The 12797-nt window shown below is 41.7% G+C and overlaps 1 protein-coding gene across 4 annotated transcripts; it reads right to left on the reverse strand.

The window, feature by feature from the left end:
- Window positions 1-977: 977 nt before the first annotated feature.
- LOC140993465 (catenin beta-1-like) lies at window positions 978-10807 on the reverse strand. 4 transcript variants are annotated; one of them, XM_073462902.1, is made up of 17 exons: window positions 10644-10807; window positions 9595-9644; window positions 8839-9048; window positions 8497-8747; window positions 8154-8392; window positions 5784-5985; window positions 5481-5625; window positions 5201-5304; window positions 4727-4861; window positions 4341-4544; window positions 4061-4219; window positions 3846-3965; window positions 3592-3742; window positions 3346-3467; window positions 2599-2659; window positions 2030-2225; window positions 978-1942 (listed from the first exon to the last, which is right to left on the reverse strand). In XM_073462902.1, the coding sequence occupies exons 2-16, from the start codon at window positions 9605-9607 to the stop codon at window positions 2035-2037; spliced, it is 2307 nt and encodes a 768-aa protein (XP_073319003.1). In that variant the 5' UTR covers window positions 9608-9644; window positions 10644-10807; the 3' UTR covers window positions 978-1942; window positions 2030-2034. The 4 variants fall into 4 exon arrangements, with proteins under 4 accessions (XP_073319003.1, XP_073319005.1, XP_073319004.1 ...); XM_073462904.1 differs by having other exon boundaries at window positions 10635-10707; XM_073462903.1 differs by lacking the exon at window positions 10644-10807 and adding an exon at window positions 10325-10411.
- Between the last annotated feature and the right edge of the window lie 1990 nt (window positions 10808-12797).

Here is a 12797-nt window from a genome sequence, read left to right on the forward strand (position 1 = left end):
ACTTGTTCAAGGATTTTTAAGATAGCCAAATAATGTAATTTTTTCTTCTTATGGTGCTGAAGCTATCAAAAACATGAACAGCTCTTCCTGGCCTCTCCAAACTGCAAGTCACTCAACAAGTCCTTGACGTTTAGATTCTTCATTTCAGAACTGGAGCTCTTAATCAATTACTCTCTGGTCACAGATTCAAGTACTTTGCTAACATTAGGAAGGCATACAGTCTTAAAAAAAGGTTTCCAAATCGGTTCTTCATGAGGGGCTGAGGTTCTAGGTAGAATGATCTGGGTGGGTTCTAGATGAAGCCTTTGGAATATTTAATAGTTCTCCATAGATCCACCTTAGGTGGGTTCTTGTTAATATGCTTAGAAGGTGAAAGGGTTCCACATGATACCATTAAACCGAAGAATGGGTTCTCTCTAGAACCGCTTATAGGGGGTTTGAACTTTATCGATTACCTCCCGGTCAATAGAGCAGCAAACTATGTATGAGTGTAAACTAATTCAGTAATATTTCAATGTAGAAGGTCATGTCCATATTTTAATTCATCCTCAGCTCAGTGTTTTACCTTGTGTGCTTTTCCAATTCTGCCTCATTTTAAACTAATGTGTATCGCAGCTTTTATATTTTGTCTATCTGTCACCAGTGAAGTGCTGAGGAGGATATTGGCTTTCAGAAGAGTAGATTTGTTAGAACATGGTGTTTTATGTTACAAGATATATCGTATACTGTCATAATCGAGAAAAGTTTGTGATGAGTTTAACTGTGAAAAGCGTCTTCTTGTAAGAGTTAACATTACATGCTGCTATACCATGATAGTATTCCGTTATTTTTCTTCTGGCAGCAATACACTGCCGTATTAATTCATGTCACAACTATGACAGCTTTAAGGCCATAAATAACATTAATTTCACCTTATGTTCTGCAGAAACTTGAAAACATCACCATGGATGGACAGAAGACACAGGACGGACACCAAATGAAATAAAATGCCATTTTATTGTTCAGCCGTGTCACAACCTCGTCTCCAAAATAAGCACAGCAGGACTACAACTGGTTCATCAACCTAGCTACCCTTGATAGCCTAGCACATAAAACTGGGTTTTATTAGACCACCAATGATAGAGTTAAAGACTTTTCTATCAGACATCCAATGATAGCATACAAAATAGTTGTTAACCTACCAGTGATACTGTATATAAAACACTTGTCTCTAGATTTTCCCCGGCCCTCCCTCAATTTCACCCATATCCCTCTTTAGAACATTTGTGACACTGACATATTTTATGCTTAAACAAGCACATATTAAGAATGCATAATTCTCCATTTTTGAGATTATAAAAAAAACTACACAATGTTACACTTTAAGTCAGAGTACAATTCAACTGATTATTAGTGTTCTACACATTCGGCCATAAACCAAAGGAACATTGTATAATATCACTATAACTTAACACTACATGTAATATACGTATTTAAAAAAAAAAAAAAATTACAAATGATTAGCATTGAAGAGAAAATGAAGATGGCTAGTGCGAAGGCAAGCTGGGTCAGTACCATAACAGAGAATGAGTAATACAAAAAGAAATAAAAAAATAGAATAAGAAAAATAGAAACAAAACTGATAGAATACAGGCAAGGCTAAAACATATGTGTTTCAAACTTTTAAGATCCACCTCATGTGCACTCATCCATTTAGGTAACCTGCTCCAAGACCTCCACTGTGTGATTCCACATCTCTCTGATACTTTAACCCCCACCCCCCCCAAAACACACTTCGACTTGCTTTAACATTCCCGTGGCAACCATCTTCTTTGTTTTCTTGTGTCAGGCACTTTCCAAGACCCCTGGTTCCTCTCTTTACCTTCAACAACTCTTCAGGCCAATCATAATGCTCATTCAGACAATACAGGCCAATCACAATGCAGGTTCTTTCGGAATACAACTGCAACAGGAAAAAAAAAAAATTAAATCAATCAATGTCTTGCTATTGGTATATCAATATTGCCTTTACTGTGGAAGTCTGTCTTACCAATCCTACAGGTCGGTGTCAAACCAGGCCAGCTGGTTGCTGTCCATCAGGTCTTGGGTGTGGCCAAGGTCTGGCAATGGATCAGTGTGGTGGCCCAAGTCTGGCAGAGTGTCAGCATGGTAGTCTGCACCCTCCATCATTGGGTCCAAAAGGGAGTCCTGGCCGTAGGCTGCTGGGTAGGCCCGGTAGCCTCCGTCTGAAAGGTAAAAACAAAACACATTAAATTGGTCAAAGTCTACGTAAGACTCAACAAATACAGGGTGACTGCCTAAATAAAATGGAACAGGCAGGCTGATATGATAAAATTGGTTTCATGTTCTTTGAGATATTGATGAGCTAGATATTTTGGGTTTTTATTAATAATTCAACTGAAGAGAGAAAAGCCTCTAGGCAGAAGTAGAACCACTTTGTTGCACAACATTCAATACAGTTACAATTTATTTTTCTATCAATAGAGACCACAATATCAGATGCTTTGAAAGATTGAATTCCATAAATCAGAGAGGAAAATGAAATAAGAGGTGAGAAACGGAGAAGGGATTTCATTAGCGATAAAAACAGGAACTCACCGTCCTGCCTGTAAGCCAGCGGATCTCCCTGAGCTCCCATATCCAGTCCCAGGTCTCCGGTCTATAAAAAGGCAAAACAGTGATGAGTAAAGCCAGCCTACGTGGAAAAGTGATGTTTGTGTCCCAATTCTGTAGTACTTTACTATCTGTATACAGTATATATTATAAAATACTGGCATCCTATTAATAATATGGTCACTTTTTTTGTGTGAACACACCACATGGTCAAAACATTTTTTTACCACATCGCAGCTGAATTCCTCTGTCAAGCAATCAAGTTGCAGTTTACATTCATGTCGTCAAACTTAGGAATTTAATAAAAATGGTATTTAGTGAAACTTTTTGGGTACATTGACATGTTTGATTTCACTGAGAAACATGCCATCCTTCATTAAGAGACTATTTTTACAGAGGACTGACAGAGAGCTTCGTCACATGGTGCAACAACATTTACCTGAAACTCAGTATCAGTAAAACCAATGAACTCGTAGTTCAGACTACTGCTGTATGTCCATTAGTGTGGAAGTTCATTAAGAGAAACAAAACATTAAATTTCCTTGTCTGTGTTCGCATGCTTGGCACACATCTTAAAACCTGCAGCACAGAAGATCTTTACAACCACCCAAGTGTCAAGGTGGGCACCCAGGATTCACATTTTCGCAGAACATGACAATGCGACAACGATGTCACAGTGAAGTTGACCTGTGGGATATAAAATGTCACCACCATGTTTGAATGTGTGTGTACCTCGTTCCAGGCCATAGGCTCAGTTCTGAACAAAGAGCTGGTCAGCTCCACCGACAGACGTTTCTTGTAGTCCTGGGGTTTGTCCTCAGACATGCGGAACAGGACGGCTGCAGCATAGGTTGCTACAGGAGACAATGCACAGAAACACACATCAAGTAAACAGAGTACACGAGCAGTTTCACTATTGACAAATACATGAATACGATGTGTGCCAATAAATATATCTCTTTCTGCATGTATACGCACCAACGCCCTCATTACGGGAATGCAGCAGCTCAGTGAGGGGTGCAGTGGCTCCTTCAGCTTCGATTGCCTCTGCAGCTTCCTTGTCCTGAGCCAGTTCACACAGCACACCTGCTGCCACACGCTGGATATTCTCCACTGGAGAATACAGCAACTGGAGGTGGTGAAGAGAGAAAGATCAGATTTAGACAAGTACACTTAGATGCAGCTAATGTGTTAGTGTTCGTCTCTACAGTAAGACTGAGAGTTTATTTTACCTGGACAAAGAGTGGAATGGTGTTAAGCCCTCTGATTACAATTCTGTTGTGGACATCCCGGGCCAGGATGTGCAGAGCTCCTGTGCAGCCTTCCACAATTTCCTCCATACGCACTCCCTCCTGGATGTGGAAAATCATGATGGAAATCAAATACACAAAAACTTTGAAGTGTTCAAATAAATAAACCTTGGGTGGTTGTAGGCTTGGTTACACACCACAAACTGCTGCTGGTTGCCTCCCATGCTGGTGCGCCTCTGGGTGTCCTGGTGAGCCCTGACGAGCAGTTGCACCAGTCGGGGGATGGCTCCCTGCTCCCGCAGAGCGCTATGGTTGGCCGGGCAAAGAGCCAGGTTGCGGATCAAACCAACTGTGGCCTAGATAAGGGGGAATGAAATGTATTTTAGATTGTTGGAATTAAATCCTGTTAATCACTTATGCCATGCAAGGGTGATCAAAATTATACTGTTAGTCTGGGAAAGAAGTGCTGCTAAAAACCTTGATAAGTGGCCAGTGGGACGGAGGGTGCAGTAGTTTGACCACCACTGGCAGGCCGTAATGAAGGCGCACAGCATTCTGGGCCATCTCAGCATCCTGGTGGCGGGAGGTCAAGTGACGCAGAGCACAGACTGCTGGCTCTGTGATGTCCTCTCTGTCGCCAGCTCTAAGCACTGTTCGCACCAGAGCCTCAATGCCTCCAACCTAACAGGTGATGAGATCAATCAGTGGAGTGAATAAGACTACACGTAAGGAATGCAACTCATAGTACATAATATTAATATAATATGTGTAGCGGAGAAACATGGTAAAGTTCAAAGAGTGATAATGTTAAGTGTTTTCTTACAAAGATAAAATTCCAAAAAAGCTGTGTGCATTGTACGTACCTGGCAGACCATGAGTTTGTTACTATAGTTGTTGCAGGTCAGGTTTGAGAGGATACCAGCAGCACATGTCACTACATTGATGTCATCACTGCCCAGCAGCTGGACCAGGGTCCCCAGGAGACCTTCCATTCCCTCCTGGAGAGCATAGGACGGGGCAAAAGAAATGAAATGAGAAGAAAGGAATGAACACATTTTACATAATTTAGCACTTTGTTTAATCTGATACTGAAGGTAAAAGGGGATTCTACGAATGGGCAAGGAGTCATACTGTCCAAACACAACTAGAGGCTCCTGCAGGTTTCATGTATGCAGTTTTCATAATGTGAAAAAAGAAAAATCACTTCATGTAACTGAAAAGTAAGTGTCCTATGTATTGGTATTTTATTTTTTTAATCTATGAACACACTGACTACTGAGCAACACTTTAAGATTGAACCTGGAGTCAATATTTTGAGACTAACGAGTGAGTTGTACCTGTTTGGTGGCGGCATCTGAAAGATTCCTCAGAGTCCAGAGGCAGTTCTGGACCAGACGCTGGCTGGGGTCTGTCAGGTGAAGCCCCAAGGCCTGCATGCCTCCTACACACATGAGCAAAATTAATAACATCAGGACTTTCACAATAGTAGCAAACCACAACAACAAAACGTCCTCTCACAATGCCTTTGTACTTCAATGAGTGAGATGAAAACATTTATATTACGTTTTCTTTTTTTCCTTTTACTGTACTGTCTTTCCATTGTGTTTCCGTACGTACCAGCCTCAACGATGGCAGGCTTGTTGCTTGAGCAGACAGAGAGCACCTTGAGCACTCTGCTTGTGGTCCACAGCAGCTTCTCATATGTGAAGGTCCTCATGATGTTGACCAGGGCCTGGGGACCACCGCTGGCCAGAATGATCAGCTACAAGAAAAAATTTAATTAAATTTTTTTTAAAAAGACAGGTTTACATGTAGGCATACTACTAAATGCTGCCAGACAAGTGGTGTGAGCAGACATTTGAGGGATTTCATGAACAAATTGATGTAAACTCATGCATAAGTAAGGTGTTGGTCCAATACCTTGCTTTCCTGGTTGCCATATGCCAGGATCTGCAGGCAGTCAGTAGTGATTGCCAGGAACTTGACATTGGTATTAGACAACAGGGCCACCATCTTCTGCAGTCCTCCAGCCAGTCGCACCGCCATCTTTGCCCCTTCCTGATGCAACAGCAGGTTGTGGAGCGTGGTGATGGCATAGAACAACACACTGTCTACTGGAGAGCTGGAAATTACACAAACAAAACGTTATCAGACAAGTTTAACAGACAAAAGCACTTTTAAGAGCTAGCATTTTGCATCCAAATACACGGTTATTATGGAAAAAGTGCACACACACACACACACACACACACACACACACACACACACACACACACACACACACACACACACACACACACACACACACACACACACACACACACACACACAGGTTTTCCTTCATTGAGCACACCAACAAGTAGCGCTACAAGTAAATATTTTTCTAATCGTTGATTGATATGCCGATTATTTTTTCGATAAACAATTAGTTCATTAGTAGTTGTTTGTCTAGAAAAAGCCAGAAAATGGTAAAAATAAAATGTAGACAAGTGTTTCCCAAAACCCAAGATGATATGCTCAAATGTTTTGTCCACAAGAAATTCTAAAAGATTACTCAGATCGATTAATAGCTTTTCATAGTTGACAACTAATCAATTCATCTTGCAGCTTTAATGGCGAGACCTGATCAGCATCATCAAGACACGGCTCAGCAGTTGACAGAGATCAAGTATGCTTACACACCGTGCATTTGCCTCATGTTTAATAATCAGTGCAGCAGGTTGCCTTTTTAAGGATAAAACAAAAAACCCTATTACATTTTGTTGTTTTATTTTTTAAATCACAAGGGTTGGAGGCACTGTAGCAGAAAAATAATAACACTTGCTTTTTTGTTGCCCATCAGGAATTTATGAAAACTGTCAGGGGATGTTTAAGACCAACAATCAAACTTGGCAACTACACATCAACACAGGAAAGTTATTCACAAAGAATGACTTGATCTGACGTGCTACTCAAAACCACTGTATTGCAGACATCTGCAAATTACTGCTGGCACTTTAGTACCAGTATAACACAGTGTGCGCTACTCTGTCAATATGTTAATTGTTCGTTATACTTTGGATTATTAGTGCACATGTGGACACACATTTTAAGGGCACTCAAAGTGCAACAAAGAAACTCAATCATCAACTACTGAAACTTTGAAGTGACTTTATAATGTAAACAATCACTACACTAAAAAAAGACTACCATTTTTCGCTTGGTTGGTTAGATCATGCTCCAGCGTTTGAAGTGTGGTAATGTGACTCCAGGTGCAAATACAACCACACACGTGACAACCAACAGGTCCCAACTTGCCAGCCAGCTAACTGTTTTGGCTGTGTGCTTTGGCTTTTCATGGAGAATACAAAGAGTAAAGTAGGGAAGGACGACATTTTGATAGTTCGTATTTGTCACATTTGGTGGTTATTGAGAATATAGGCACTAATTGCACTGATGTAAGAAAAGCCCTATGACGAGGTGATGAATCAGTTTTGATTTAACACTGTTTGTCAAATACTTTCTCTGTGCAGGTGATGGTGACTAATCAAGCTAATGTTTGGTCAAAGTTTTACCGTAACAACTGTTTGTCTTTATTTGTAGTTGACTCATCACTCAGATTCCCCGGCCGATCTGACTTACAGAGTCACTTCTTCATAACTCATTGTGGTGTACATTTAATCTACACAGATTGAAATGATTTTGGTGAGACAGAGTTGTATCCTTCCTTTAAAATTCTTAACTCCAGATCTGTTCTGCTTCCTGGCAGTTTATGGCTATTTTACATAGGAATGATAACACACAGCGACATGGACAAGTTACAGACAGTGTACGTAATAAAGGGCACTAAGCTCAGACTCTATGCACTTCATGTACTTTTTTTCCAATGCAGTCAATTAATACATAATTCATGTGCTTTGCTTTTTGCTTTTCAGGGGTAGTTTGTGCTTTTTTAAACTGTGTCCAGCCTTCAACCATAGAATAGAGTGAGAGACAAGAGACAAGGAAAGAGAGGAAGCCAACCAGCCTCTGTGATTAAAAGAATGGGACGCAATCAATAGTCACAGCCTGTAAAATGTCATTAAAGGCTGCCTTATGAGCTACCATTAAGTGATACTGTGCCGTATTGTGCACCAACACAAATTTGAGCTGCAATGAAATCTGAAACGACTCTCTCATCAAATTCCAAAACACTCTTAAGACAAGTTCTCTGCAGTCTTGTCTCCAGATTTAGGCAAATTTGGATGTGCGCACACTGATTATTATCTCACATAAGCCGTGACAAGCACTACAATTCTTCCAGTTTCCTACCCCAACATCTTGACCAGAGCGGGGATGCCTCCAGACTTGAAGATTGCAAGGAGTCCCTCACGATGGTGGGAAAGGTTGTGCAGGGTTCCAGCAGAGCAGCGAGCTGTCTCCACATCGCCGGTGTTCTGCATGGCACGAACAACAGCCGAAACCATTTGTGGGGAGCGCATCAGGGCGTGGCGCGATGCCTCCTTCTTCGACAACTGGTGCACCATTACAGCTGCTTTATTCACAACAACCTAGGACAGAGACACTTGGTTAGGGGCGAATGGTTCAAGACGGGAGGTAAACTGCATGGCTATCAGCTCATATGATACCATAAGATAATTCACACAATACATACTTGGTCCTCATCATTGAGCAGTTTGGTAAGCTCAGGGATTGCACGAGTGGCCAGCTCAGCATCATCTTGGTAGTTAATGAGGTTGACCACAGCATGCTTCAGCATCTGAGAGGGCTCTGCCAGGCGCTGCACTGCCGTTGGGTGGGCAGCATCCAGCTGGGTAGGTGGGATCTGGATGCCCTCCTCCAAGGTCTCGGGAAACATGGCAGCACGCACACGCTGGGCCCGGGTCATGGCATACCCCTCGATGTCTGAAAGTGGTGAGATATGTTGATCATGAGAGCACAGAAATTTGCCAATCAGAGATTTTTGACAAAGTAGCGTGATCAATATATCATGTACCTGGGGCCTCAGGAGTGAATGGCTGGTTGAACTCCCAGTCGTAGAGAGTCGGATCATCCTCCTCAGCATCAGGGTTTCCCTTGCCACTCAAAGATGGTGCTGTGGTGGTGACTCCAGACTGAATGCCTGAATCCAGGTAGGACTGCTGCTGCCACTGGCTCACTGCAGCCTTACTGTCCCCCATTGCCATGTCCAACTCCATCAAATCAGCTACACAAAGGGAGAAAGAGGTGATTAGGAGAAAGTCATCTTTACTCTGCTTTCTCGCTTTAAGCTTGAAAGTTTTAGCAATCTCATTTGTAACACTACAGCACTCATAATCCTGAGTTAATGCAGAAAGGAGATGAAGGACTCCAGCAAGTTGACAAGAAAATTAAGAGGGACATATAATAAAATAAATGTAATCCTGTTAAAGCAAACAGACAAATGGCACTCAAAGAAAAGCTCCTGTGACTTTACCCTCGTTTAATGATCATAAATTGAATCATGTAAAACATCTAATTTCCTCTCACAGACACGTTTTTTCCTGAGGGGGGAAACTCAGATGTAACAAAAGGCGAATTATAATTACTTAGGATCCTGTGACATGTGCTCACCTAGCTCCCATTCTCCCAATTTACACAAGTGCCTCCAGGCTTTCGGTAATGTGTGTATTTATGTACAGAGAAACTCTTACACATGATCGTAAAACGTAACCTATGTATGGTCGTGTTGTTAAAGATAAAACTAATTCATGTGAAAGTTTCTCATACTTACACTGGGTAGCCATTGTTCTTGCCTGCCCTCAGCCCGCACAGCAGATATGTCTGTGTAAAAAGGGGGAAGAAAAAAAGTACACAGGAGAAAATAAGCCAACTCGCTCTCAACCTTGAGTTCTTGTTTGCCAAAGCCAAACCTAATCGTGATGTTTATGCATTTCTCCCTCCGTGGTCTCAATAATCAAACCGCTGTCTTCTGCGCTACCTGAGCCAGATCCCTCTGATTCAGACTGCTAACGTAGCTATGAGGGGAAATGCCGAGCCTCCACCTCCAGCCGAGAGAGCAAAGCGGTGGGTATTTCCAGGCCAGCATGAACACAATTCACCATTCAGCGGCAAATAACATCAAAGGCATATTTCTCCCCCTCCCCCTACCACGGCCAAGTTCCGACCTCGCAGCTTGGGTTTCCAATGAGAGAAACTACCCCCTCCGCCCCGCAATCACTTCCATGACTCCTCCTCTCATGGTGGGTCTAACTACGAGCGTAACAGGCTGCCTAATCAAAACTAAAAAAACCGCAGAAAAACAGTACATCATTCACCAAACACATTTCAAAGACATATGATTCAAGACCGGAGCGCTAGCGTGTAATAGCCACCACTGCTAGCTAACAGGTTGGCTAGCTTACCTTGAAAGCTCGCTAAGCTAACCTAACGTGCCAAGCTAACCCCTCCGCTAGTTAGCTAACTAGCTAACATAAACAAACACTGTTTAGGGCTTCACTCACTAAGTCTAAGCCGTTAAGACTTGTCCCGAGACGCGACCGGTAACAGAAGTGGGCAACGTTACAAATCAATTCATTATTGGATTTGTGACTTTCAAGCGAGCCCTCCAAATGTTTAATTCTGGTTTGATTAGCTTAGCCGACCAGGACGTATGAAAAGTAGATCCAAGCGCCACCGTACAAAACCTGCTGTGCTGCCAGCCAAATCAGAAAACCCCACCGGAGCCCCCTCCCTGTCCAAAGATGATTTTCTTTGGTCAAGCGTACATTGACGCGCTTCACATCCGTTGTATAACACATGTAACGAACATACTGTCGTTACCAGAGTCGAGCGGCTCCTCCGTGGTTCTTGTCAGGAAAATTTTCTCCTTTCTCTTGGCTGAAAATAGGAAAAGGGCTGCTAGGTGAACCACCCGTAGAAGTCCGAACCACACCCGCTGTTGCTCCGCCGAAGATGTTTCTTCCGCCTGTGCGACCGACCATCAAGATGGCGAAGGAGAAAATACAGTATTCTGCCGCACTCGGAAAAATAGGGCGCCATTTTAAACAAAGTTTAAGCATCGAAACTATTATTTTACAGCTACGGCCCGACCTCGATGTCTTTTTTACGTTATTAGCAGTCGGCCGTTTCAGTTTGGAGATTTTTCACCCACGTTAAAGGACAGATGTGTGATAGTTGCAGCGGTGGTGGGGAGGGCGAGGTGCATTCATTAGAAAGGAATGTGATTCACGAGCTGCTGTGATGTGATGGAGATGGAGGGTTCAATTAACATGCAGTTAACTCAGAGACACGAACATGTCACAGCTCCGTATCACTCCTTCATGTATCTTATCCAGCAAAGTCACAATATGACAGACACGTCCTGTCGACCAGCTCTTACATTAACATTTCACACATTTGCACACAGTTGAACTGGGACTTGTTTTGCAATTGATTACCTGCAGGCTTAGTTTGCAAAGGAAGGGGGAAAAAATACAGTCATAATTAAAGAATATATGAAGCTGTTGAGTGTCACTATTGAATTATATAGAAATCCATAACTGGATGACATAAATTGGCCATCATAAAAACATAACACTGATTTTTTTCGGGTTAAAAAAGCATTAAATTGTCACAATAACATGATATTGTTCTGTGGTTTGACTAACATTTGTCATCATAATTGTTTTTGTCATGACATGAACTGTGCAAACTGTGAGAACGAAGAGTTTAAGCCATCATTAAATAATTAAAGGCTGAGAGTAACTCGGATGTACCAGCAGCTTTTATCTATTCGAGGCTCCTTTGTGAGGATCACTTTGTAGTTTTGGGGAAGAAATTTGAATCAGAGGAGGAAGATCTTCATTGATTGATTTTTTTTAATGCATAAACAGACAAAATTAAACAAACTGACCTTAAAGAACAACACAGTTTCATACTGTTTTACTTTGTTTGTATGTGGCGGACCCTGCCACCTTTCTAGCTTCAAACAGTGTTCACGGGACCTTATTTTCCTCTGAGAGCAGATTGTTTATTCAGTTATGGAAAAAATAAATATTTTATATCGTAAATTTAGATTCTGAGTTTGAATTTCTTCTCCAAAACTACATAGTGCCCCTTTAAAATGCATTAAAATATGTTTTTTCTTGAAATTGTATAAAATTTCTGATGCATTTCCATTTTGGGCTAATAATCACAGGCTGGCTGTAATGAAACTGCAACGTGTGTGTCTGATTAACAGTCTGACATCCATCATCCACTTAAATGCATCTAATGTACGTCTCCTTCAATTTCTTAGCATAACATGTATGTGTCCAACCAATTACACTTAACACTGATCAAAAGAGAAAGTGTCACACAGTATAGCGCATGTCCACGCGTCTCACACGTGCTATGGACTAGAAAAGGTCAAAGTCCAAAGTGTCACTGGGGAGCATGTTGGTGTTACAGCAGGAAATGGAAAAAAAAGTTCATCTATGAAACCACAATAATCAACGGGAGGATTTTTATATTCTTGCATGAATCTTCTGTCAAGTGACAGAAATGTGTAGTGGGATGATAAAACAATATTCAGTCACATATCAGCGAGGGGTATAAATAGCATCAGAGTGAAGACAGTAATAAGATAGACCACATTCTACCAGAGCAAATGGAAGTGTGCAAATATATTCTTTCACGCACTTCTTAAATTGAATCTATCGTGAGGGGATGACATTTATTAAAGCGTCTGCTTACGGATTTTCATTATTTTCAGCTCGACTCTCCGTCAGTTTGTGGGAATAAAATCACTAACCCCGGAAATAAAACTACATGAAGCTCATCTGCTGTCTCCAACTGTCGTAGAGAGGAGCGAGTTTATTTCATTTAAGTTTAGATTGGAGATTATGTCATTCCAGCCTTCTAATGACAGTGATCTGAAATTGATTTACCTGTATAAACCTGTGTAAATATACAGTACATGAAAGTATGATATAAATCAGCACAGCCCCCTTCAGA

This window comes from Pagrus major, chromosome 3 (assembly GCF_040436345.1).
Source record: "Pagrus major chromosome 3, Pma_NU_1.0".
NCBI lineage: Eukaryota > Metazoa > Chordata > Actinopteri > Spariformes > Sparidae > Pagrus > Pagrus major.

What these genes read in the sequence shown, in the direction of transcription:
- LOC140993465 (XM_073462902.1), bottom strand. An exon ending in CAGATGCCGCCACCAAACAG is followed by an intron (nt 4,862 to 5,200) that starts GTACAACTCACT and finishes TATGCTCTCCAG; the next exon opens with GAGGGAATGGAAGGTCTCCT. An exon ending in GCTGGCTTACAGGCAGGACG is followed by an intron (nt 2,226 to 2,598) that starts GTGAGTTCCTGT and finishes TTTACCTTTCAG; the next exon opens with ACGGAGGCTACCGGGCCTAC.